This window comes from Xiphophorus couchianus, chromosome 2, assembly GCF_001444195.1.
Source record: "Xiphophorus couchianus chromosome 2, X_couchianus-1.0, whole genome shotgun sequence".
Classification (NCBI taxonomy): Eukaryota; Metazoa; Chordata; class Actinopteri; order Cyprinodontiformes; family Poeciliidae; genus Xiphophorus; species Xiphophorus couchianus.
Genome location: NC_040229.1, coordinates 8,942,647 through 8,968,986, shown reverse-complemented (window position 1 = coordinate 8,968,986; position 26,340 = coordinate 8,942,647). Strand labels below are relative to the sequence as shown.

The window sequence follows — 26,340 nt, the reverse complement described above, 5'->3', positions numbered from 1 at the left end:
TCCCGGTTAGAAACAACCAATCAGAGCCAGGAGGAGGGTTTTAGTGTTGTCAATCATGTTTGTGTTTTCTGCTGTGTTATAACTGGTTCACCACAACTGAGTCTGCCATGAGTGCACAGGCTTTTTAGCATGGAGCAAAACAACAATCTTGAGCATGTAGACCCACATTCAGAGGCAACGTAGCCTCGACGCGGCTGTCTCTCCCGGACCCGACGACGTTTACCGCATATCTTCCCCCCTTTCCTGTCAGCCTACTTTGAAAAAGGACACTAGAGCCCACAAAAAGACCTCTTGCGGAGTGATTAAAAAAAAAAAGTCATGCCCTTGACAGGTGGATGCGAACATCTCATCCCCATCCCCCAACCCCGGACATAAACTTGTACCAGTGAGCCAAAGAGCCTCTTCTGTTAGCCTGTGTCTCAAACCGCCTGTGGGCTGCAGGTCTGAGGCTTTTTGTTAGCATGTTTTCTATCATTCTTATAGCTTGATAGGAAGCCTGATCCAAACTGGCAACCCACATGAATAAAATGGTGAAATAATATTGACTACAAAACGCTGTATTTATAAAAGATATCAACGTTTTTCCTACACAATCCTAACAAACGTTTTTAATGTTCTCTTCTCAACATTTATTTATTTACTATTAATTTATTTGTATGATTTGTTCTTTAAATGGCCATCTATATAATTTTACGGTCTCAGGAAATGATTGAGGGATGAAAAGACTGATGTCTGGTTCTTTAGGTTCTGACGGGTCTGCGGTTCCTCTCCTGATCCATTCTGTCTGATATCAAACCCACTGAATGTCACCGACACATTTATTTTAATGTCCCTATTAAACTTCACTGTGGTTGTTTAGCCTGTGTTTTCCCACCACCGTCTGTATTTTTGCCAGAGGTTTTACTTTAAGGACGGTGTTTTATCGGATGGCCATTTTAAAAAGACGCGGGTTGATAGCAGCTCACTGCGGCTGCGTAGTGTCCGTCTCTAGGTAACCATGACAACAGAGTCAGTTCGTGGGGTCCTATTTAGGTCCCGCAACAACAATTTAGCTGACCCTAATATTTCCCGTGTTTTGTTTTGGTGATTATTATTATTACACTTATTGTTGAGATAGACCATTAGGTTCTGTGTTGCCCCGAGATGGAATTTCGGGGCAACACAGAACAATTTGTCCAGGGTCAATCATATTCAAGCAAGGTAAAAATAAATAAAAAAAACAAATAATGCCTAAGTAACATTTATTAATGTAACTTAGGCAATGAATCGAGTGCCTCAACCATTTGCGCCTCCGGTGGGGAAAAAAAGATCATGCTGCAGAAAAATAGAGAAGTGGAACCAACAGAGAGTCGTGTTTCCTTCCGGACTTGTTTTTTAGCGGAGATCCCAAAATGCGTCGCGGTTAGTAAATTGGGGGATAAATAAAAATAAAGTGATGATTTATTGAATCAAAGGCTCCGGGATGGCTACGCTGGTTCTGGATAACGGAGCTTACTGGGCGAAGATCGGTTACAGTCAGGACAAAGTCAGGTGAGCACACGGCTACAAACAAAACATTCCCTATGGGCGAGTGTAACCTGTAATAAGTGAATATGGCGGTATAAAATGCAGGAAATTATTATTATACTCCGTTATTGAATAAACGTGTCTGCCCAGCGCTTTACGATGTTTTTAAACAGATCGAAAATCCTTATGTACAATAATCATTAATCAAATGTTAAGTAGTTGAAATGTTAAGTTCAACTACTTCTGAGAATGTCCGAATCGTAATTTTAGCCTTGGGTAAATGAATGAAAATAAAAACAAATTCAAGTCAGTTTCATTCAGTTTTTTAGAGAACAGCCCTGAACATCCATTCAGAGCTGCCATGGAACGGTTCATGCGTTAGAAGGGCCTAGTCAAAGCCCAGACCTAAACAAAGCCCAGACCTAAACTCAACTAACAAGAGCATGCTGTCCTGTTTGTTAACTAGGATCAATTCAATTGAAATGATTTTTCTGTACAGTACGTTTGTTGTCAGTTGGTGCTACCTAAATAAATGGAATTGAATTAAAACTGAATTAAGAATTAATCTGGAGGAATATCTGGTCATGTGGTGACACAGATCTAAAAAGATGTCAATCATCAACATAGGTATGGTGAGATTCTACTTCATTACCTGAACTTTACATATTGAATAAAAGTAACTCAAGCATGCGGCCCTGATAAACCCTGCTTGTGATCTTTGCTTCATCAGATTTCTAAGTAATAAAAAGGATGTTTGTTTCATGTAGCAGTTATAATCCTGACTTCTTTCCTTTCCTCTCAGCGTAATCCCAAACTGTCAGTTTCGCTCGAAGACGTCCAGATTAAAAACTTTCACAGCCAACCAGCTGGATGAGATCAAAGATCCCTCAGGTCTCTTTTACATCCTGCCCTTTCAGAAGGTGAGCATAAATCTGAAAATATCTGCAGCTACTCATAAAAAAAAATAACAAAATGGAGGTAATATGTTCTCTGAGTCTGCAGGGTTACTTGGTCAACTGGGATGTCCAGAGGAAAGTGTGGGATCACCTGTTTGGAAAGGAGATGTTTAAGGTTTGTTTATGCTGCTTTGTTTTCACCCACACAGAGAAAACCTCTGAATGATTTCTGTTTTTTAGAAGCTGTAGCTGAGCGTGTTTTCTCTGAGCAGGTGGAGTTTCCAGACACGAGCATCATCATCACAGAGCCGTACTTCAACTTCTCCTCCATTCAGGAGTCCATGAACGAGATCCTGTTTGAGGAATACCAGTTCCAGTCGGCTCTGCGGATCAACGGTGAGTAGGCCTGTCGCGATAAACGGTAAATCAATTAATCGTACGATAAATTAAAACTATCGACGTCATTTTAATTATCGGCATTATCGTCTCTTCTGGCCTTTTTCTCTTTCTGTTGATGACACCGAATGAAAAAAAGGCTCAACTCCGGTGCTCTCCACTGACCCCCCCCCTTCCTCATTTTACTTAGTGTAAAGCCCAGCGCACAGGAGCTGTCGGCCGATTGTCGGCCCATTTCCAAAACCTGACAGATCACACATTAGCGGACAGAAATCCTAGGTATAACGGTTCGATCGGTTCATTCCTGCCATGTGGTGTCCAACAATGGGCACAAAATAATGGCTACAAGTCCAGTGAACTAATTTTAAAACCAGGCATTAATCAATGCTTTACTACAATCTACCTGCAATGCATGTGGCTAGTGTCAGCGTAAAGTCCTGACTGAATGAAAATCATTATAATCTATTTACGTCACGTTAACGAAGAACAGCTGAAAAGTCACCGGGTTTATCAACTGCGGTAGCAATTTGGCTCCAACTCCTCCTCTTGTCATTTTTATATTCTTTGCATGTTGAATAAATATTAATGTTGTTTCCACATATCATCTCCAATGTTTGCTGGACTTCGGGTGTCAGCTGTTTGGGATTCCACTCCATAATTTACCCTCAGAAAACACTGAGGAGAATCCTGCTTTCTGATTGGCTACCTGTCACATTCAACAGGTGTAGTAGCTCCCGGTCAGGGAAAACCCTAATTTAGATCGGAGCGGCAACGACGATCTACCGTAACACACCACACAATCTTAGAAAGACCAACGTTTTAAGATTGTTTTAAGGGGAAAAATAGGAGCAAAAAATCGTGTAGTGTAAATTATTGCATCAGGTAGTCGATGTGCCCATCTTCTCTATTTAAATCTAATTATTACTGAAGGGCAAGATAGTATACACAATTCATAATCTGCACTCTTTTGGTTGAATGCAGTATTTATTTCCACTTTGGTTTTATGTTGTTTAGTTTTTTCTTCAAGTGCGTTTTTTGTTAATGGAGACTGAGAATCCATTTTACTTTTGTTTTTGGTTGTTTTGTTTATTTTGTTTATCAGTTCCAGTGTTTAATGTTCTTTTGAAAATAAAGTGTATCTATCTTTGGCAGGAAATCACATGCATTATTACGTAATTTCTATTAAATCAGTGTAAAAAGGTCTTCAAACAATATTATCGTTTATCACAATAATTTTTGAGACAATTAATCGTTGAGCAAAATTTGCTATCGTGACAGGCCTAACGGTGAGTCTCAGGCGGAGGCCGGTCGCTATAATCGATTATTGAAATGATCGTCAACTAATTTAGTAATTGATTAATCATTAACAGTGGAGGGTAGAGTACCCAAAAATTGCACTTAAGTAGGAGTAGAACTGCTTTAATGTATTTTTACTTAAGTAAAAGTAAAAAAGTCCAAGAAATTACTCAAGTAAGAGTGAAAAAGTATTTGTTAAAAAGCCTAGCAGCTTGTTATTCTGATGGTTGTGATCAAAATTACATATTCTTTCTAATTTAGTTGTTTTATGGTTTGTATTTGTAACATTTTGGCTAAAAACTCCTTGCTGTCCTCCAGCCGGGTCGCTCGGCGCTCATCGCTACTTCACCACTAAGCCATCGGAGCTCTGCTGCCTGGTAGTCGACTCGGGATTCTCCTTCACCCACATTGTCCCCTACTGCCGCAGTAAGAAGCTGAAGGAGGGCATCCGCAGGTCAGAGAGCAGCAACCTTTAGAGGAAATGACACAGAGAGCAGCACCAGGGGGCGCTAACAGGAGCTTGTTTCTTTGTTTCACCTTTCAGGATCAATGTGGGAGGGAAACTGCTCACAAATCACTTGAAGGAGATAATCTCATATCGGTACGGAGAGGGATTCTTACAGCAGCAACTCTTTGTGTTGATTAAGTGTTAAGTATGGAGCTAAATTGGGGTCAGAAATCTGTAAAAAACAATAAATAAATAAATAACTTTTGAGGTTGGAAAACAAAAGATATAAAGTTGAATATATATATATATATATATATTTGAAGTGGAGAAAAAAATCTAAACTGCAAAAAAAGATCTGAAGCTGAAAAGTTACTTTTACATAGAAGCACTGAAAAAAAGTTCAAAGCTACCATGGAATTAGTTTTGAAATATGACAACATGCAATGACAAAAAAATGGAGCTAAATTGGCACCATAAAGTTGGTTAAAATAAAAGGATATAAAATTGAAAAAAAATTTTCACTGAAAAAAATTAAACTGTAAAAAAAAAAAGGATTTGAAATCGCAAAAATATTTTTACACTAAAAAAACCTGGAAAAGGTTCAAAACTGCTGTGGAACTGGTTTGTAAAAATGATAACACAGAATAGAAAAAGTATGGCACTAGATTGGCACCAAATGTATGAAACTGAAAAATTTTGAAACAAAAAAATGTCCAAAAGTACTTTTCAGATTCAAGATTTTGTTCTTAATTTACAAATATCTTTCCATATTTGGATTGGAGGAGGGACCTCAGATGAGATGGAGTGGGTGGAACTGTAGAATTGGTCAAATTACACATTACACAACAAAAATGTATGGAGTCAAATTGGTGCCGTAAAGTTTGTTGCATTTTTTTTTTTAAACAAAAAAAATTTAGAAACAAAAAACTTCAAAACTACTTTTGAAATTCAAGAGTTGTTTTCTGTTTCAAACTTGTGGCTCTGTTTTGGTGTGGAGTGATAAAATTAATGAGTAATCATAACGCAACAAAATATCCCCAGATGTCGCATTCAGGAACCATAGGAACTGAAAATGTCTTTAAAATATAATCAGCATTCTACATTTATGTGATCAGTCAAAATGACTAATAAGAAAATGGAGGGAAAAAAAGTTTGGAATTTTTTTTTGTGTCAATTATTTTAAGTTCCAAACTATTTTTTCAATTTCATATCATTTTGTTCCAGTTTAAAAAAGAAAGATTACTAAAATTTATCTCCTCTGTATTGAACTAAAATTAGCTCAATAGTATGGAGCTAAATTTAGGCCATCAATTAACTTTTCGGCCCCTATGATCTCCATAGTCATGTGTGTTCTCTTAATTTTGCAGTCAGTTACACGTGATGGATGAAACGTATGTGATCAACCAGGTGAAGGAAGACGTTTGCTACGTCTCTCAGCAGTTCTACAAGGACATGGAGATCGCACAGTGAGGCACACCGATGCTGCTCCACATTGTACTGGAACCAAACCCGTAATGTCTCGATCCGTCTCACTTTCTGTTGTTCTGTTTTTCAGGATGAAAGGGGAAGAAAACACTGTAATGAGGGATTACGTTCTTCCAGATTTCAGCGCCATCAAAAAAGGTTTCTGCAAGGTGAGACTGATCTCCAGAAACATCCTAATATTTTTAAAGTATTTTATAAGAATGACCTTTTTCACTTGATTTATTAATTTTTTTTAGTCATTTTGTTGTAGATTTTTTGCTCTGTTGGTGAACCAGTTGGAACCAAGCTTCAGTTGTCAGACAAATGATTTCATATCTGAATTTAGAAAGCCTGAGGCCAAAAAATTGAAAAATGACTTAAATCACTTTGAAACTGAAAATTTCAGTTTCAGATTTAAAAACTGAAAAAAAAATTTGAAATTGAAAAAAAAGATTAAAAAAGTAATTTTTTAATTCAGTTTTTATTACATTTAATTTTCAAAACCTATCACATGAACAGAATATCGATAATGTTTTAAAGACATTTCCAGTTCCCACGGTTCCTGAAAGCAACAGCGGGAAATATTTTTGTCAGTTATGAAGCCTTGTCTTCATAGAAAACAGAGAAAATATTAGAAACTGAAGAAAACTTTGATTCTAAAAAGTAGTTTTGAACTTAGTTTTTTTCAGTTTCAAACTTATTTTTCAGTTTAAAGAAAAAAAAATTTAAGCAAACTTAATGGCCCCAATTTAGCTCCATACATTTCTGTTTTGACTCAGGGCAGCAAACTGCCACACTTTCATCCTCTTTGAGCTGATCTAAAAATTTAGGATTCCTCTGCTTTAAAATGTAGAAATGTTTAAATTTTCTAATGTATTTTGACAGCAAGAACAAAATGTTTGGACCTGTCTTTCCTTTAAACCAGTTGGTTTTGGTTCTTTTCTCTCTGTGGGGAGTTCTGATGTTTCTGTGAGAGCAGTTCAGGTCTGATTCCACGTTTTCTCCGCCCTGCAGCCGCGGGAGGAAATGGTCTTCAGCGGAAAGTACAAGACAGGCGAGCAGACACTGCAGTTGGCCAACGAGCGGTTCGCGGTCCCCGAGATGCTCTTCCATCCGTCGGACATCGGTATCCAGGAGATGGGAATCCCGGAGACCATCGCTGACGCGGTCCAGTCGCTGCCAGAAGGTTCGTGGTTCAAATTCGATGTCAGATCTGAAAATAAATTCAAATCCAGTTAAACTTTAACATAAACGTGTCTGTGAACCTCCAGAGTCACATGAAGATGGCCTGGGGGCCATTTGTGGCCCTTGGAACAATTTTGTTTGGCCCCCAACTGCAGTTCAAAAATCTTACCAATTTGGTCTTTTCTTTTATTATTTTTTAGAATTTCATTGACAACTACATTTAAATGCCAAATGTATTTTTATTGATTATTAGCAATATATATAAAAAAATACGGTACAAAGTATATCAATAAAATATTTGTAAATTTTAACCCACAAACAAAACAAATCCCTAGAGAGCAGACAAAACTAAACTGAGGTAAAATACTTTCTTTAATGGAAAGTGTGGAAAGATATTTCTTTTAATTTTAGTTTGATATTAAGCAGAGTTATAAACATCCAGCGACTTAATAAGAAAAAGACCAGAGCTCATCCATCATTAGATCTGGTTTATAGAAGGATTTATTATTTGTCGTTTTTGTAGCTGGGAAATAAACTAAAAGATTTTCTAGACCACAAAAGTGAGAAAAAAAATTACAAAAAAGTTAAAAAAAACTTTCCACCTTTTATTAAAACAAAGATAAAAAAACACTTTATTTCATAAAAAATATTGCAAAATTCACAAGAAAATTATTTTATGTTCTAAGTTGGAAAAACAATATGACTACTGAATACTTTCCACTTTGGGATTCTGACCTATTTTACCACACATTTGGACACCACAGATCTAGAGAAGCAGCATTCAGCATCTATGCACCACAAATCTGGAAGAAACCTCCAGAAAACTGCAAAACAGCCGAAACAATGAGTTCCTTTAAATCTAGACTTAAATCCCACCTGGTTAGAGTTGTTTTAAAAGCATAATCACTGGAACGCTGACCGATATGTTATCTGTATTGATGACTTTAAAAATGTTGACTAGATGATGGTTATGATGTAAAGCAGGGGTGTCAAACTCCAGACCTCCAGGCCCGCTGTCCTGCAACTTTTAGATGTCTCTGCTGCAGCACACCTGAATAGAATAATTAGGTCATTAAGGTTCTGGAGAACTGATCTACATAAGGAGGAGGTAATTAAGCCATTTCATTCCAGTGTTTTGTACCTGTGGCACATCTAAGAACTGCAGGACTGCGGCCCTGGAGGTCTGGAGTTTGACACCTGTGATGTGAAGCATTTTGAACTGCCGTGTTGCTGAAATGTGCTGTACAGATAAACTTGATTGATTGATTTTGTTTGTTAGAGATGCACCCCCACTTCTACCAGAACATCGTCCTGACCGGAGGAAACTCACTGTTTCCTGGTTTTAGAGAGCGTTTGGAGGCGGAGCTTCGGTCGCTTGTCCCCGCCCACCTGCCAGTGAACGTGTTCCTGCCTGAAAAGTAAGACGCCTCAGAGTTTTCCAGAAGGTCCGAACAGAACGATGCTTATAATGCTGAGCTGCCATTAAAATGCTAACAAATAAGGTCCAGGTGCAAAGTTCAAAACAGAAATTAGGGTTGGATTGGAGTTGGAATTGGGGGTAAAGTGGAAAAAAGTGGAGGAACTCAAGAGTGTGAATCGTGTAGCAGAGGAACCATCTGCTGAGCGTCTTTGGTTCTGATCCTAAAGTCTGTGACTCTGTTCCTGTTCTCCAGTCCCGTCTGTTATTCCTGGGAAGGAGGGAAGCTGCTGGCTCACAGTCCGGACTACGACGAGATGGTGGTGATGCGGGAGGACTACGAAGAGAACGGACACATCGTCTGTGAGGAGAAGTTTGATATTTGAGTAAAAACGGATTTTCAGACGGAGGTCGTCTCTGATCAGCAACGGAAACCATCTTCAGACGGATTTCAAACACATTTCACTGCATCAGAGGAGGGGCGGATGCACACATTTCCAAAAATGTTTTTATTTACTGACTAATTAAAAAATACTCCTGTTTTCCTTTTTCAATCCATTTTGTACTGCTATCTGCTGAGTGTATTAACCAACGATTTGGGTTATAAAGTGGCTTCACAAATCAACAGGACGTCTGTTTTATTTAGATTTTTGGACGCTTTCTACCTGACAAAGACTTCAGTAAATCTTCCTCTTTGTTGTTTTATGTACTTTTTTTTTTTTGGTAAACATCCTTACTGTCATCCAGACTCTGATAGTGTTTTTTAAAACTTTGGTTCCTTTTTTATGATTTATGTGGAAGACAAACAGTGAGATCTCTGAATAATAAAGAAAAAAAAAAACAAAGTCTTGACCCTGGAATTTAAATTATCCTTTGGGGAATCTTGTAATTGTTCACTAACGACAAAGACGTCGTAATTTCTTCTCAAATGACGATGACGGCGGTCTGGTCATAGTTTGAAGCTACGTCTCAGCAAAATTACGTTTAGGATTTGGTGTAGCTTACAAATATGAAACCAACACATTGTTTAATTTTCCTTTATTAGGAGCAAAAATCCTGAGAAAACAGAATAATATGAGAAAACAACCCAAACTTAATGCATTCCTTTTAAAGGTGCTAAAGTAAATATAGAAAAAGTGAAAACTGTGGGTGGTATTGGTATTTATTCAATCATTTGGAGCAAATACACCTCTAAAATATGCAAAAAAATGTTATTTATATAATGAAATGCTAATGTTCAGTTAGTTTCAACAGGTGAGGACAATCAATGATTGTTTCAATTCCAACAAATCTACCATCCATGACAGACTGTAAAGAGTCTGAATCAAATCAAAAATAAGAGTCATTATTTTAAGTGATGCCAAATTGAGTGAAAAATCTTCATTTTGCCGGTTGTGTGACGGACGGCGGCCGGATTGCGATTCCCTCCATGTCCAGCTCCACTGAGTGAACGCTGAAATCTCCCAAACCCTGAAACACAGAAATGAGGAGGTGGACCCAAAGTTTAGCTCAGGGAAAAATCAATGAATAACGCAGGAGTGGAGGGAGAAAAAAGAGATACAAAGGACGAATTAAAATCAGAATCTTGATCTGTACTCATAAAAACTGCAACCAGTTGGCGGTCAGTCCTGTTTGGAGACAAACAAACTCCTTTTATATTTCAACTCAAGCTGGTTTCCAACCAGGAGGTTCTCAAACTCACGAATTAAAAGTTTGACGCTTACATCTGTTAAACAGAATAAATACTCTCTATGTCTTAAAACGCTTAAAATACCCAGAATCTTTTAACATTTCTGTTATTTTATCAGAGTGAGCATCTTACTGATTTCAGCCTCTGTGACAGCAGCTGGTTCCCCTCGGCAACCGGCTCCAGCTGCTGCAAGTTGGAGTCACTATCAGAGGAATCGGAGGTCTATCCTGCACTAACAGCAGCAAAATGAGGTGAGAAACGGTCTAACAAGGTTTTAATCCTGGGCTAAAGTTGGTAAATGTTTCTTGTTTTTAATATTTTGTGACTTTAATTTAGCAGGTTTTGTCTCCTGCTGATTGGCAGCATCACCTGTGCTGCTCAAAAACCAGGTAATAATCAAACAAACATGAACTCTAACCAAGCAGTAGATGTTTCTTGACTCTGAACTGCTTCCTCAGATGAAGGTGGACACCCCATGTGGCAGCACATGGCATCTTCTCAACAGTAACCACCCAGTCCAGTCGACCAGAACCCCAGTGGACAGGTTGGATCTGGTAGCTATGGCAGTTAGCCAGGATTTCAGTACTACAGTGGAACCAGCAGTACTGGAGGTTCTGACAGCAGGTCTACCCACGGGACCCAGCAGGGGGCTCCAGGTGACAGCAGCCCTTACCAGTTTGCAGAGGAGAGCTGGAGCTCTTCAACTGGTACCGGCGGTGAGGACGAGCCGGTCTTCACTCCTGTAGATGACGAGGATCAAGTCTACGCCTACAAGTCCAAGTCGCGCTACAACCGCAAGCAGCTGAGGTTCAACCAGTTTCACCCCAACAGAACCAGTTGTCCTCCAGCCACCAGTGTTTCCCCATCCTGAGAAACATCCTAACCATCCAGGACCGAAGGGCTACTGAAGCTCTGAGGCTCACTGTAATCGGGATGTTTGGACTCTGCTACTGATGGTCAGTGATTTTTTTATTTATTTTTTAACAAAAAATCACCTTTGCTTGTATGACTTTTATGTTCAGCCCGGTTGTGTATGTCTGCAGACGTCTCACCGGCGTGTTCCTGAGGGTCTTCAGAACCGCCTCCTGCTGTCGGGGCTCCTTGGTCAGCAGGTACAGGAAGCCGCCGCCTCCGGCTCCTGCCAGGCTCTGACCCAGAACCAGCGGCCTCAGAGCTTCCATCATGGTTCTGACGGAGGCCGGCTCACAACCTGGAGCCATCAGCTTCTTCTGCTGCCACGAGCGGTCCAAACACCGACCCAGCCGGGGCAGAGAACCTGGGAGGGAAGGATTACCAACCAGGTTGAGTCATTTAATGACTTGCTTTAGTTTATTATCCTTGGACCTAAAGAGGAACGATCTGGCCTGAACCTTCAGAGCCAGAAGGTTCTGGCATGTGAACATTAAGACATTCACAAAGTCGGCTTTTATCACCTGAAGACCATTTCCAGAACTAGAGGATTAATGTCCCAGTGAGATCTAGAGAAACTCATCCATGTGTTCAGGGGCTGCAAGATCAAAAAATTAAATTCAATCGTTCACTGTGGTTTCTTCTATGACTTTGTGTTTTTATAAAGTAAATCACTTTGAAATGCCTTGTTGCTGAAATATGCTATACAAATAAACTTGACTGACTGGATTACGTATTTCCTGAAATTCACCTTCTGAACAGGATTTGGCGCATTCCTCAGAGTTGGACACCAGCTGCTGGGCGTTCTCAACCATCGCTGGAAGTCGGCTGTACCAGCTGCGGACCACATCCTGTACAAAACACACACACACCGAGCGCCATTTTGAAGCAGACTGGACCCAAACGGGGTCCAAAATTGGGGTCCAATTTTGAATTGAAAAATTGCTTATTTTGTCACTATATGATTTTTGATGAAGTAATTAATTACAGGCCCTGCCACTAAAACTGCAGTATGTATCTTTTATAAGAAATACAATTTTTATATATTTGTTGAAACTGTCACCATTTTGTGAAAGATGATCTCCTCTGGCTTCTCCCAGTGCTAACTAGAAACAACCAATCAGAGCCAGGAGGTGGGTCTTAGCGCTGTCAATCATGCCCATTTGCACTTCTTCCCACTGAACAGGGCGCTATTTACTATATTATCTGCGGTTTCCCGTTTTTATTTTCTTTTGAAATCTGTGACATCTTCACGTTTAAGGAGTTTCACTCTCAGCATGTATTTGAACTTCTCTTTATTTACTTCAACGCAGCTCAGTTTTTAACAAATTTCATAGCTTTGGTTGTACTTCTAAATCTGCTGCCTCTAGTGGCGTGGGGGTGGTAACACAACTAATATAATTGCGTCACTAAACGAGAATACCACAAAGTCTTTATTTACTATTAATTTTGCCATTACTGGCAACATAAAAGATAAATTATCTTCTAAAACACCATATTTTTCAATTTTCTTAAGGATGTAAAGCTAATTAGGTGACATAAACAATACCTTTACACATTATAAATAATATCTATATATCTCCATCAATTATATGAGGAACATAAGAAATAAGACATGAAAAACATGATCAACTATAATAAAAATACCATTTAAAATGTATACATAAGAATTGAGCAAAAGTCAATAACGAACAAATTAATTAGGTTCACAGACGAATAACCAGGGTTGTTAAACAGATACAAGGATTAATTCACATTTTTATTTTTACTTATTCTGAGACTTTTTGTTGGTAGAGTCTTATATATAGGAAAAAATATGGTTAAACTATTTAGTCTTCCAAGGTGGAAATTTTTCTTCGACTCTAAAACAATAAAATAAAACTCATTCTTAGAATCACAATATGCATCGAGTAAAACACTTTGGATGCTATAGGTAAATGTTATCATTTAGTTTGGATAAGAATAAGATTGTTTGTTAGTCTGCAGTTCATGTGACCAAACCAGCTGAAAAGATGAAAAGTTAAAACACTAACAGTTCAAACTTGACATGAGTTAGAACTCAAGTTAAAATGTTAAGTTTTAACATTTTAACTCAACAACCTTTACCTAACTAGAGGTTGTACACAACTTCTAGTTGGGGAGCCCCAAGATCACTGGGTTTTCTAAAAAGGGTCTCTGAAAACCTTTCTTAAAACTATAGCCAGTGTTTTCAGCAAAACTGAGCTGACTGTCCAGGAATGACCCAAAGTATTTAACATTTACCACATTTTCAACAGGTTGGCTATCGAGTTAAACTGGAATCCCTTTCAGGTTTTGTTTATCTCATTTAATTAGCTCTACTTCCTAAAGGAAATGAAAATGTATGGTGTTTTTGAGGGACTTTATCTTTTACAGTTCCAGTAACGCCAAAATTAATAATAAATAATAAAGACTTTGTGGTATTCTGATTTAGTATTGTAATTATATTAATTGTGTTACCACCCCCACGCCACTAGAGGCAGTATCAGGCCCGAGAAGATGCAACTGAGGAGCAGATTTAGAAGTACACAGAAAGCTACAGAAGTTTAAAAACTGAGCTGCGCTGAAGTAAATAAGAGAGAGAAGTTCAAATAAATGTTGAGAGTTAAACTCTTTCCTAAAGATGAATATATATCACAGATTTTAAAAGAAAATAAAAACAGGAGATCGTGGATAATATAGGAAATAGCGCCCCCTTCACTTCTGGACTGCATTGGTCCCATTTCCAAATAAGGTATGAGACTGACAGCGGTCCGCCCCTTTCTGTTTTCTCCGCTGACCTGCAGCAGGTTTCGAGCCAGACGCGTCTTTCCGGTGTAGACCAGCAGGAGGTGCTGCTCCAGAGATATCAGGAACTCCTGCGGAGGACTCAGACGCTCCACCTCCACCTGCAGGGGGAGAGACGCTCTGGAACGACCCACCTTGACTCCGCCCACCAGACCGCCCACCTGGTCCTGCCAGCCGCCACCTGGTGGAGCAGCAGGAAGTGATTAGGGAGATGAAGAGGAAGGAGATCAGAGCGGAGGGAGACGGGGACCTGTGGTGAGAATCTGCTCCAGGTACAGGACCGCATGGATCAGGGAGTCGGTGTTGTACGTCCGGCCTGTACATCTGTAGACCGCTGCCAACAGCGCCCCCGCCAGAATGCTGCTGGTCCCTGCAGGAAATTGACACTATTTCATCACCTGCAGGTTTACCAAAGCATTAAAGGGGACCTATTGTGATAAATTCACATTTTGGGTATTTTTTTGCTTCCATTCGGGTCTCAATTGCTTCTAAAAACAGACAAAACATTTAAAAACTAAAAACAACTAAATGAGCAGCTATTTTTTGGTAATAATTTAAGTTTGTTGGCGTCTGGACAATGAGTAGTTTCATTCCTGTTTTTTCATGTTTTTCTAAAAACAGAGTGTCTTCGGTCAGAGGCTTCTTCAAATTCACTGTAATACAGACTGCTACAGTAGATCTTTCCTTCCCACAGCCATCATTATCTACAATAACTAACTTTTGAATTAATATAAATTACAGCAACATTTAATTTCTCTTTGGGATCAATAAAGTATTTTTGAATTTGAATTGAACATGAATTCAAAATCCTCCTGCTATTAAGTCACATTGGAGGGGAAGTGGGCTGTTACCTAGCAACCCTAGCCCAGCTTGTTACCTAGCACCCAACCTGAGCTCAGCATATTTGGTCAGCTGGTTTTACCACTGTATGCGCTGTACAATGGCTGCTGAAAAAGGTGAGTGTTTTGATGATGACTTACGATCCAGAAACCTCTTGCTGCATTCTTGCTGGTTGTACTTTAGGCTCGACTTCTGCTTTTCAAAGATGTACGGTTGTATAATTAATCTGTTTGCCACCATTTTCACGTGCGAGTGTAAACATTGAGTTCATTCTGAAAGGAGCTCAAAATGGGCAGAACTGACCAGACTAAAATCTCAGAATCTAAGAACGATTTTGTGAGAAAATGTTTCGTATAGATCACAGACCTATACTAACCTGTTCAAGGAAGCATAACAGGTCACCTCAGGTTTTATGTGGCAGCTGCTCCGCCCGACGTGTTTTAGCATTACTCACCCAGACCGGATCCGGTCGGCAGGTCCGACCAGCTGTGCAGCTCCACTCCTCCACCCCAGCTCTGCATCAGCTGTTGCCCCAGAGGATGCTGGGAGGACAGAGACACCAGACCACTGCACACACAGACTGCCTTCAACAGAGCTCCTGCAACACAAACACATCAACAATGAGTATTCAGTGGCATTAAGATGTCTTATATTCGTTAGAAAAAAATTAAGTTGGCCTTAAATATGTTAATCAAAGGTATTAAATTTTATGGTAGCAACACCAGTTTCTCTTGTGAGAAACTGGTGTTGCTACCAGTAGTTTGTACCAGTACCAGTAGTACCAGTAGTTTGTTCTTCTTGTGGGATTTTTCTGTCAGGCAAACGCTGACTAATTGCTTTCTGTGACTCAAAGTAGTTGAGGCTAACGCTAACTAGCTGCTAACATATTCTTGCTAGCTAGCAGAGTTGGGTAATAACTAGTTACATTTACTTGAGTAATTGTTTTTGGGAAAAAAAAGTAGTTTTAAAAGTATTTTTTTACTACGCTGAACTTTTTACTTTTACTTGAGTAATTTTTTTATGCTCTTGAGTAAAATTTCTGGATTTTAAACCCACTGAATGAAAAACAAACATGATTGAACCAAAAATTTAACGTACACAGACACACCTGCAGGATTTGTTAAAGTTTCATAATTTTCTTTTGTTGAAAGAAACTGATTTGGAGCATTCTTTTTTTTTTTTTGCTTTTCCCTGATTTTGTTATTTTGCAATTATGTTATTTGTATTTAAAATGCCAACATTTCAACACATAACTTTATGTTTTGGTCCATCTCATAATGTAATTTTTAAATATTAAATGATTGATGTTTTGATCAGTTGCTCAGTACTTGAGCAGAGGTTTTACCAAATACTTTTTTACCCTTACTTGAGTAATTTCTTTTTACTTTTACTTGAATTGAAATATGTCAAAGTAGTATAGTAAATTTTTGTGAAACTGTAGCTAACTAGCTAGCATTTTGCACCTATGATAAGTGTATATTTATTACCAGTTAGCTCAATGCAACATTAATTCAGTGCAAAAATGTTTAACACTACTACTATGAAAAATACAACATTTTGTTTTGTACATTTCTGTCGTACAAAACAAAATCTTAAATTTCATTCTTCAGGAACCCTGACGGTGTTGTACCCGGAGCGTGAGGCTGGCTGTAGTCCCTCAGATCATCCAGGCTCTCACACACTATCTCTGTGGACGCCCCGCTGCCCGGCCCACCGCTGCAGCTGACCAACAGGATGTGGGGTTTCACAATGCGACGGGCTCTGGCTCCGATTGGACGTTTCCCGTCGACCTTCACAGCGACGTTCGTCACCGATCCACCGTGCTCGAAGGCGATCGGTGGCGTGTCACTCCAGCCCCCTGAAACACAAACACTGTAGCTCAAAAGCTGAAAATGGTTTCCACAATGTGTGACTTAAAGGCGGCCTCTTATGCTGCTGCTAAAAATCCCCAGCTCATTTTGAAAGGAGCTCAAAATAAGCAGAACCGACCAGACTAAAATCTCTGTGTCTAAGAACGGTTTCAAAAAACTGTCATAAATATGTTTTGTATAGGACAAAACCTATCCTAACCTGTTCAAGGAAACATAATAGGTCACCTTTAACAGAAAAGTTACACCTGTTCCTCACCTGCCAGGTCCAGTCTGGCTGAACACTCTACTTCCTGCCACTCCCCGATAGGCGGGGCTTCCCCCTGTCCAATGGAGATGAACCTCTGGGATGACATCACAGCCTGCCGCAGCAGCACCTGGCCGGCGCCCTCGTAGTGCCGAGCCGCCCGTACAAGCAGGTCTGGCCTGCAGGGGGCAGTAAAGAAGGTCAAAACTGATTCAACAAGCAGTGGAAAAAGACAGCGAGACGCTAACCTGCTCAGCCAGAGCTGTCGCTGTGCAGCAAGAGCATAAACTCCTCCCCTCAAGTTTCCCTCCTCCAACAGGAAGTAGGCGGAGCTCCAGGCCTCGTTAGCAGCTGGACCGCTCCTCAGGCCCCCTTTGCCCCCCGCCATGCACACCAGAACGTCAGCGATACAGGAGAGACAGCGGGCAGCCACGCCCACCTGTGCTCCCGGCTCCGCCCCCGACTCGACACTTCCAGCAGCAACTAAAACACAACGTTTTATTCACTTCTTGATCCTCTTCTGACGTAAAAATGGCTTGATTAGTGTTTTAGGGTTAGCACAGCGGTGACGTAATGAGGGAACTATAAACTGATCTGTTTACTGTTTAGAGCGGTGCGGCAGTCATTGATGATGTGAGTAAAGATATTAGTCATGTAACATAAATAGGTGGATGTTAATTATCACTTCTGACAGCGTTGCTTAATATATTTCTAGAGTTTTTTAATGTCTGTTTTTACTGTTAATATGGTTGTGATTTGGGATTAAAACTAGCTTAAAATTTAATGGTTAAAAATACGAAACAAGTGTTTTTATGACTCCAGGTACTATTCTGCATTATTCAAATTTAAACAGCACTTTTGATAGAGGGAATTAATGCTGATGCTTAGGTCTATTTACTCACTTGTATTAATTTTTAGATTTACTTTATTACAGTAGTAAGTCAGAACTTTTTTTATTTCTTATTTCTGTGTTTTCAGAAACTGCTTCATGATATATGCACCGTTGTAAACTACAGTTCTTCAGTAAAGCCCATTTAACCATCTGATGACCAGTGGGCTTTCATGTAGGCGTCAATTTAAAAAATCCAGAGGTGAAAAAACCTCTACACAGGGGAACAGGTTTTTCTGAGAGTTTGGATTGTTTGACAGTGTGAAAAAGAACCGCAGCAGCTGAAAACGAAACAAATGTTGCAGTTTTGGTCCCAAATTGAACCAAATCTACCGCACTATCAGGTGTGAAAACAAAATGGCAGACTGCCTCATATCATGAAAGCAGCTGGTAACTCACTGCTGTCCAGAGTCTCCAGTAGCGTCCCCTTCTGCCCTCCCTGCACTGCCGCCCTGAAGCAAGGCAGCAGACAGACGTCGGTGCGACTCCGCAGGGCGTCGGCAGTTCTCCTCCTCCCTGCCAGGAACAGCAGTTCCTCCCTCCACTGGAGCTCCGCCTCCTGATGGGTGAGTGACAGCACCTCCCTCAGAGAGACTCTCCACGCCTCCCTCCACCTCTGCAGGCAGCCTGGACCCCCCAGCAGCCAGCCCACGCCTCCCTCAAGGCCCACAGTGCCCCCTCTGGGGTGGAGGACCGGGAAAAGTCGAGCCTCCAGGAGGGAACAATGTTCTCCTTTCACCCACAGCTCCTCCGGCCTGAGGAGGAGAGAGGAGGAGAAAACGAATAAAACAACATACAGGGATAATCTGTTGTTTATAAAGAAAAAGACATAAAACAAAATCAGAGTGGAAAGATTTGGATCTTACTTTATTCCTGAGGAGCTGAAGAAAACATTCCAGGTCTGGTTGAGGAAGGAAGCGCCGCTGTCATTAAAGGGAACCTGAGGGGGAGGAGGAGCAGAAGATGGAGGAGGAAGACTGTGGTCATGTAAAGCACATGATCTATCTATCTATCTATCTATCTATCTATCTATCTATCTATCTATCTATCTATCTATCTATCTATCTATGACCTTCATTATAACAGTTGGGTATCAATCAAATTAAAGCAGTTTTTATCTGAATATTGCCAAATTACATCGACAGATCTCTGCACTTTTTCTCACAAATGCATAATTCTGAGTTTATTGCAATTTTTTTTTTTTCTGTTTGTTTTTTTTTTTGCAAAAAATGTTGGGCTAAGCTTTAGCCCAACATTTTTTGCCATTTTTGCAAAGTGATGATAACCCCCACCTGCAGGTGGCAGTATTTCTTATTTTTACTAATTGCTGCCTTTAGCCTCTATTGATGGTCAAAATTGAAAGTAACAAAAAGTTACATTTACCATCATACATAAGTGCAAATATCATGTAAATATTTCCAAATTAACTCCACAAAATCAGTGAGTCTATTAGCTAAAAAAAACAACAAAAGAAAACAGTCATGAAATGTGGAGGGACTTATCAGTGTGAAATGATGTTCAATATTATTTAATTTAATGAAGTGCTTATCAAATTCAGAGACAGATATTTATTCAGCAGTTTGTTAATGTGTTTAATCAATATATTCTGGCCCTTTAAGAACATTCATTGTGAATATAGACAAGAATATAGACTTGAAACCCCCTGGGCTTCTGAAAGAAAGAGTTTACTTTCCTTAAGTTAAGTTTATAAAAAACTAAGCCACGGTCTGCTTCCCTCAGCATCACCGTGTCTCCATGACAACCACGAGAATCACCTGAGGGCTTCAGATGAAACGGACCTGCTGCGTTTTTACCTGCAGGTCGTCGTGAGCGCCGGTCACCGTGTACATGTTTAGCTTCAGCTCCCCCAGCTGAATCCGATGTCCCTGGATGATGATGTCACTGCTGAGCGCGAGCCGCCTGAGGCAAGCTGACGCCGACACGTCTACACCTGAGAGCAAACAACCAGACGGGACGTCCAGAGGACCCTGAGGGACGCCAGAGGATAGAATATGAACCACAAGACAAACCTGCTGTATTCAAATGAATTAGTTTCACGTTCAGATTCACTGATTTACTTTTTAATTTACTGCTTTTTAATATAAAAATAATTTCAGCATCACTTAGGAGGTAAATGCCAATTTGCTTGACATGGAGCCATAGGCCTATCCAAGCCTGTTCAAGGTGACCTTTAATATCTTGGATCTTGTCTCTTATTGTTGTTTTTATCTTGCAAATTTGAACACTACAATATCAGCATATCATTCAAAGATGTAAAATATTTACAGATATCTTCAGATGAGAGTAAAGTTTGAATAAAGTTGTCAGAAATTGCAAGATCAAAGATCCGTGCTTGTTATTTACAGATCTATAAAAAAAACTACTGATTTTGAGTCCATATTTCTCACTATTTTGGGGGTAATTATTACATTTTTTATCCAGTTTTTCCACTTCACATTGTATTTCCACCCAGTGTTTCCTTGAAAAGACTGAGTTAAGACTCTTTCTGACCTGTAGGTGGCAGTGTTGCACCACTGCCCGGGTCGCCACGGCAACGCCTCCATCCAGAATGCTGTTGATGATCCGAGCTCCTTCACTGAGCAGGTTCTCATTCTGGAGGGATTAAAACAGATTAAAACTATGAGCTGCCATCATGATCAATATGAATTATTAGTGATTTTTCTAAAATTCAACAAATCATTTCTTCAAATGATTTGAAGAAATGATTTTCTTCGTTTAAAGTCTGGTGGTGTCCCGCAGGGATCAGTTGTTGGCCCTTTTGGTATGATCTAGACTTGCTTTCAATTCAGTTTTAATTGTGGATGGCGTTGATGAAGAAGAGTGAGACGTGCCACCTGAATGTGAGACAGAGTGTTTCCAACCGTCCAATCAGAGGTCAGACGGTCGACATGCTGCTTCCCGGACAGAGTCAGGTAGTCATAGCGACCGCCGGGGACGTACACTGTGAGAACGACAAACAGGATATGTTTAAACTCAGACCAACTACCTGCAGATTTAAGCAACATCTGATGCTGACCCAGTGAGAGTGGAGCTCCTCTCAGGATCCTCCACAGCTCCGCCCTGCCTGCCCTCACTGTCGCCCCCTGGAGACCGTCTGTGGGACTGCAGCCTGCTCTCCCCTCATTCACAAACTGATCCTGGGTCAGATCTGAGCAGAGACACTTCAACAAGTCCAAGAAGAGGGAGATCTGTGGACAGAGACGGAAAGCTGTTTTTAAACAAAAAAAGCTGTTAACATTCAAGCTTTAATTTGAGCCGCTAATCAGCTGAACATCATTAATTAATAAATTATTAGTCAACAACTTAAAGTTGCAGCATATTTGTTGAAACTGTCACCATGTCGCTAAGCAAAGTGGTGGCATCAACTTCTCACTCACTCTTTGGTTACCTAGCAACTCACTTATTCTTTGGTTACCTAGCAACACCTTGATGAGTAAACTGTGCAGCAGCAGTTTAAGGTTTTGCCACTGTGCCTCATAACTGCTTAAAAATTAAAGGCATGGAGTAAAAACTGGAAAAAACAGGAAATGTCATGGTGCCAGTGTTTCAGATATTTAAAACAAAACAAATATCAATAATTATTGATATTGTGCCTCATAACTACTTTAAATCTAACCAAAGGCATGGAGTGAACTCACTCCATGCCTTTGTTTAATTTTTGAACATAATGTCGAAAATTATCGATTTGTTGTTTTTTTTTTGTTTTAAAAAAACCAAACAATAGATTTTAAAAACAACAAAAATTTTGGACAATTATTTATTAGTTGTTGTTTTTTCTAAATACCTGAAAAACTGCCAAACTTGCGCTGTGACCTTTCCAGTTTCATCCATAGTTTTCACTCCATGCCTTTGTTTAATTTTTAAACATTTATGAGGCCCGGTGGCGAAACCTTTACCTGCTGCTTCGCAAGTTACTCAACAAGTTGTTGCTAGGAAACTAAAGTATGTCGCTAGGTAACCAAATAATGATTACTCAGCTTCTAAACTGGAGTTTTGTTGAGTAACTCCAGTTCACTCAACTGGTCAGGACATCAGTTTGGCAGTATTCCAGATCATTAAAACCAAAACTGAATCTACAGTTATCGATATCTACTGATATGAAACGCTTAAATCATGATAGGTTTTTCAGTTAATGATGTGATCTGATGAAGGAAGCTACCTGGAGGGGCGGAGCTCCAGAGTCCACGCCCAGGTAGGTGCAGCCGTCCAGGGGAGGACTGACGTGAGTCTGCAGCAGCTTCTCTGAGACGGACCTGCAGAAGAAGACTGGGCCTGACACCTGCAAGGATTTCACAGGATTTGTTTAAGCTGCTGCTGCTGCCTACGGTGGTGCGTCTATAAACATTCGAGGACGCACCAGCGGGACTTTCCCATCAGGCATCAGGGCTCGTCGGATCTCCTCCCTGGTTCCTCTGTAGATGATGTCGCGGACCCGACCCTGGAGACAACGACCCCTGACATCATCAGCTGACCCCAGCAGCCAGAGAAATCACACAGAAGGTTTCCACATGGTGGGCACCTGCGAGTCGCTCCGGTAGACTCCATGATCGGCTGCGTACGAGACATCGCCCGGTACCGCCAAAACCCGAACTCCAGAGAACCCTTCCCAGGATAAAACTGATCACAAAATCATTTAACAATCAGAAAACTGGTGACTGATGCAACTGAACAAATGATAAACTGTGACTTTTTCCTGATCCAGCCAAGGTCTGTTACAATAACCAATAAATCAATTAATCGCATGATAAGTTGAAACAAACGTAATAATTTTAATTGGCATGATTAATTATTTTTCTTTTTTTTAAAAACTGGATGATCAAAGTGTTTAGTCTGGTGCTTCAGTCTCAACTAGATCTTTACTTGAAGGACAATTTTGTTTACAGAGACGTCGTAATTTATATTACCTGTTGTTTCTGTTGTTTTGTTTATCTATTTTGGATATTTAAAATGTTTTCCAGTTCCAGTGATAAATGTTGATCGGAATTTAAAGCTTACTGATCTTTGAGAATCTGTTATTATTATTATGGTATTACTGTTATATTAATTGAAAATGGTCTCAAAACAACAATATGTTGCAATAATTTCTGGAACAATTTATTGTTTAGCAAAATTCATTATTGTGACAGGCCTAATCTGGATCAGAACCAGATCTGCAGCGTCAGTGAAGACAAACTCACCACAGTGTGTCGGGACTGAGAGGATCATGTCGGTGCTGCAGACCCAAACTCCAGGAGGAGAACCCGGACAGATCTGAAAGCCAAACAGGATGAATGATGGAACAGAACTCTGCAGTACCAGTCTGCTTCTGATTCTTCTGTTTCACTGAGCAGACCTGGGTGCTGAGCCGGTCCAGCAGCAGATCCAGAACACAAACCGGCGCCTGGACTTTCTGCCCGGGTTTCTCTTCAGGAAGCCAACAGAAGGCTCGGCTACAGGAGCTCCAGGGAAAATCCCGACCCTGGGAGAGGAAAAAAAATAAAATCTACAGCAAGGAAACACCAGAACAGAACCGAACTCAGTTCTGGACTCACTGTGTGCAGGATGAGGATGTGAGCGTCATCCAGGACGTCGGCGGTCACCACCTGGAAACAAACAAAGAATAAAGGAGGCAGATTAGCTCCAATAACAGTTTGAAATGTTATTGGAAAAAAATTGAAAAATATTTACACTTAAGTTTTCTAAAATCTAATATACTAAATATATTTGAAATATTATAATAAAAGCTCTATTTTGAAACAATTTGTTTTGTACTTTAGCTGAATTTAAATACAATTAAAATTAAATGTAAAGTTCATTTACTTTTATGTGCTAAAATGGAACAACTTTATGTACACTTATAATACATGAAATATATTTGAATTTTTGTGCTTATTTTATGCTAAAATAATACATTTGACATTATTTTAAGTGTAATGTTTTTACTTATGATTTTATACATGGCCATTATGACTGCTTATAGGGTCATTGTAGATAACAAAAAAGGACAGCGTACACTCATAAATTTTCTCCAAAGAAAACTTGGAAATTTCGGAGTTAGAGTGAAAAATTTTCGACTTATTTTTCCTAAAAAATTTTTACTTTTAAAATTCGGAAATGTCCATGTTTTTTTAATGGAAAAATGTTTAGATTAATCTGCTACAAAGAAAATTTTGCAGCTATTTCAACTTTTGGAGCTCAGAAATTTTCTTGTTTTTTCTACAAAACGTCTGAGACTAATCTCAAAATTTCTGAGTTTTTTTTTTTTGGCGGAAATCGATCCCTCAATTTTTCGTCGCCCCGTCTCGGTTTTCTTCCATTGAAATGTATTTCTCCGGTATAATTTCTACTGGGCCAATCAGTGAGCAGAAGAAGTCGTGACGATGACGTCGATTTCCTGCGGCGCGTTAGAATTGTAGTCTCTGTAGTTTTAACAATAGCAGCGGAGAAGTGAACAAAGCTGCCCTGCGACAGACTGGCGACCTGTCCAGGGTGTACCCCGCCTCCCGCCTGGAACGTAGCTGGAGATGGGCACCAGCAACCCTCCCGACCCCATTAGGGACAAGGGTGACCAGAAAATGGATGGATGGATGGAAGTGAACAAAGCCGCTCAGTCCGTGGTGGCCAAACTTCCAAATATTGACTTAACATTAACTGCCATCTTGTCCTAGCTTAGCAGTTCTCTATTTACAGTGGGGAGTGGCTATTTATTTACAAAGTCGGCAATTTCCGGTAAGCTAGCATCGAACTGGCGCGTTACACGCGTCACAGGCAAACGTTAGCCATGGTTTCTAAATAGTCGAGAGTTGGGACTCTCTACGAAGCTAAGCTAGCTGTGACTCACCGTGTATCCAGCTCTGCTGCTCAGGTGTTCAGCAGCGACCAGCAAGGCGTTCAGCGTCGCCCCTCCGCTGCCCAGCGGCTCCTGGCGGTCCCTCACGGTCAGAAGCAACGCATCCCGAGCTAAGGTGCCGCGTTTCTGCCGCAACTCCAACTCTTCACACACAAGAGCACAAAATATTGGAAACCCTCTGGATACTGTGAATTAGTGAATGCCTCTGCTTTATCATTTTACTTTGTATTAGCGCTGAAAAAGTTAAATCAGTTTAACGTGATTATTGAAGTAATCAACAACTAATTTAATAGCCGATTAATCGTTAACTGGAGTAGACTAAAAATGGCATTGTCCAGTAAGAAAAAACATTTTTAGAGCAATAATTAAGTCAAAACTGTATAAAAAAAATATACATTTTGCCTTTAAGATTAAGAAAGTCTTCGTAAATATGTTCTACCCAGAACTCAAGTGGTATAGTCTTAGCTTCACCTGGCTTAAATTCAGTACATAAAAAAATCTCCCATTGAACAAACATTAACCAATTAATCCAAAAATTGGGATTATATTTGTTGACTGTATAAATAAAAACTCGCTGTAGTTAATCACAGTTAAAGTTGTAAAAAAAAAAAAAAAAAAGTTATCTTATTTTTCTTACTATTTTAATTCAATAACTTCATAACTAACTAAAAAAATACCTAAAACTAGAGTGACGCTCTAGTTTCACCCTTGGCACTAATTTAATCTCGTCTTTGTCTTTTGTAAAAACCATCACATCGTTACGATTAACAAAATAATATATATTTTTACATATAGTCAGATTTAAAATGTCTTCATTGAAAGCGAAGTGGAACCCAAGTCAAATTTCTTGAATAAAGCAGATTCTTCTCACTGTAATTCATTCCGTACATCAGCGACACCCTCAGGCCGACTGATGCAACTGCACAGTAAGATTCCTTTTAGATCGTAAATTGAACAGATGCTTCTCACCTCTCTGGAAAGCGTACACGCTGTCTTTGTGTTGGCAGGTGAGGACGACCACCGTCCACGGAAAGTCGCCGTTCTGCGACATCTTCCCCCGGTTAAAATGGACACAACAGAAGTTGTTTGACTGGTTTAACTACTAATACTCCGCACGAACGAGCATCAGCGACTAGTTAACGAAACTAGCAAAAGCGGGGCGGGTTAGAGGATCTTCAGGCGGAATAAAGTAAAACCAACACCTGTCAGCATTAAACTCGTTCATTTTTATATTTTTTGAAATGTAGTTAGTCTTAAAAAGCGTATAAATCTAATCCATGGCGTCTGTTTAACCCTTGCTCATGTTTATCGGAATAGTGTGACTGCGCGGGCTTCCGTAGGCGTTTGTTTTCTACTACCCGCCCATCCGTTGGGGCGGTGTATCAAAGTAAAAAAAGGGCCTTCAGTTCTGCTTAATGGGGAAAATTTAATCAAATTAATGAGACATCTATTTCCTTAAAGTTTTGTATTTGCAGGATAATCTAGTCATTTAATTAAATTTTGCACACAAAACAGCTTCTTTTCACACTTTGACTAGTTTATAGTGGATGTTAAGTGAAAAAAAATTAAAGCATCTTTAATAGCATAAGCAACCTAAAATCTCACTTGATTTCAGGTTATTCTTCTGGAATGAA

General features: G+C 39.8%; 2 protein-coding genes across 3 annotated transcripts; one reads left to right on the top strand and one right to left on the bottom strand.

Moving 5' to 3' along the window:
• The first annotated feature begins 1,348 nt into the window (after positions 1-1,348).
• On the top strand, positions 1,349-9,298 carry actr6 (actin related protein 6). 2 transcript variants are annotated; one of them, XM_028030852.1, is made up of 11 exons: positions 1,349-1,530; positions 2,309-2,426; positions 2,509-2,577; positions 2,675-2,798; positions 4,413-4,548; positions 4,639-4,695; positions 5,910-6,008; positions 6,098-6,176; positions 7,021-7,192; positions 8,471-8,609; positions 8,865-9,298. In XM_028030852.1, the coding sequence occupies exons 1-11, from the start codon at positions 1,463-1,465 to the stop codon at positions 8,992-8,994; spliced, it is 1,191 nt and encodes a 396-aa protein (XP_027886653.1). In that variant the 5' UTR covers positions 1,349-1,462; the 3' UTR covers positions 8,995-9,298. The 2 variants fall into 2 exon arrangements, with proteins under 2 accessions (XP_027886653.1, XP_027886662.1); XM_028030861.1 differs by having other exon boundaries at positions 1,351-1,530; positions 2,502-2,577.
• Positions 9,299-9,629: 331 nt separating this feature from the next.
• Positions 9,630-26,043, bottom strand: fcsk (fucose kinase). Its single transcript, XM_028030795.1, has 23 exons — positions 25,676-26,043; positions 24,698-24,849; positions 23,409-23,459; positions 23,210-23,335; positions 23,055-23,127; positions 22,397-22,494; positions 22,235-22,315; positions 22,037-22,156; positions 20,894-21,065; positions 20,709-20,818; positions 20,368-20,469; positions 19,671-19,844; positions 18,723-18,796; positions 18,256-18,611; positions 17,216-17,450; positions 16,980-17,146; positions 16,483-16,710; positions 15,307-15,450; positions 14,263-14,382; positions 14,006-14,193; positions 11,959-12,058; positions 11,351-11,574; positions 9,630-10,078 (listed from the first exon to the last, which is right to left on the bottom strand). Exons 1-23 carry the CDS (start codon positions 25,755-25,757, stop codon positions 9,989-9,991), a joined length of 3,267 nt encoding a protein of 1,088 aa, XP_027886596.1. The 5' UTR covers positions 25,758-26,043; the 3' UTR covers positions 9,630-9,988.
• Between the last annotated feature and the right edge of the window lie 297 nt (positions 26,044-26,340).

Bases quoted from the DNA above. Each gene is read 5' to 3' on its own strand.
- fcsk (XM_028030795.1), bottom strand. From the start codon at position 25,757: ATGTCGCAGAACGGCGACTTTCCGTGGACGGTGGTCGTCCTCACCTGC. The intron at 15,451-16,482 runs GTACAACACCGT...TTTGTGTTGCAG, and splicing joins CAGCCAGCCTCACGCTCCGG to GAGCTCTGTTGAAGGCAGTC. The intron at 10,079-11,350 runs GTGAGACGTCTG...TCTGTGTTTCAG, and splicing joins AGACCCTCAGGAACACGCCG to GGTTTGGGAGATTTCAGCGT.
- actr6 (XM_028030852.1), top strand. From the start codon at position 1,463: ATGGCTACGCTGGTTCTGGATAACGGAGCTTACTGGGCGAAGATCGGT. The intron at 1,531-2,308 runs GTGAGCACACGG...CTTTCCTCTCAG, and splicing joins TACAGTCAGGACAAAGTCAG to CGTAATCCCAAACTGTCAGT. The intron at 8,610-8,864 runs GTAAGACGCCTC...CCTGTTCTCCAG, and splicing joins AACGTGTTCCTGCCTGAAAA to TCCCGTCTGTTATTCCTGGG.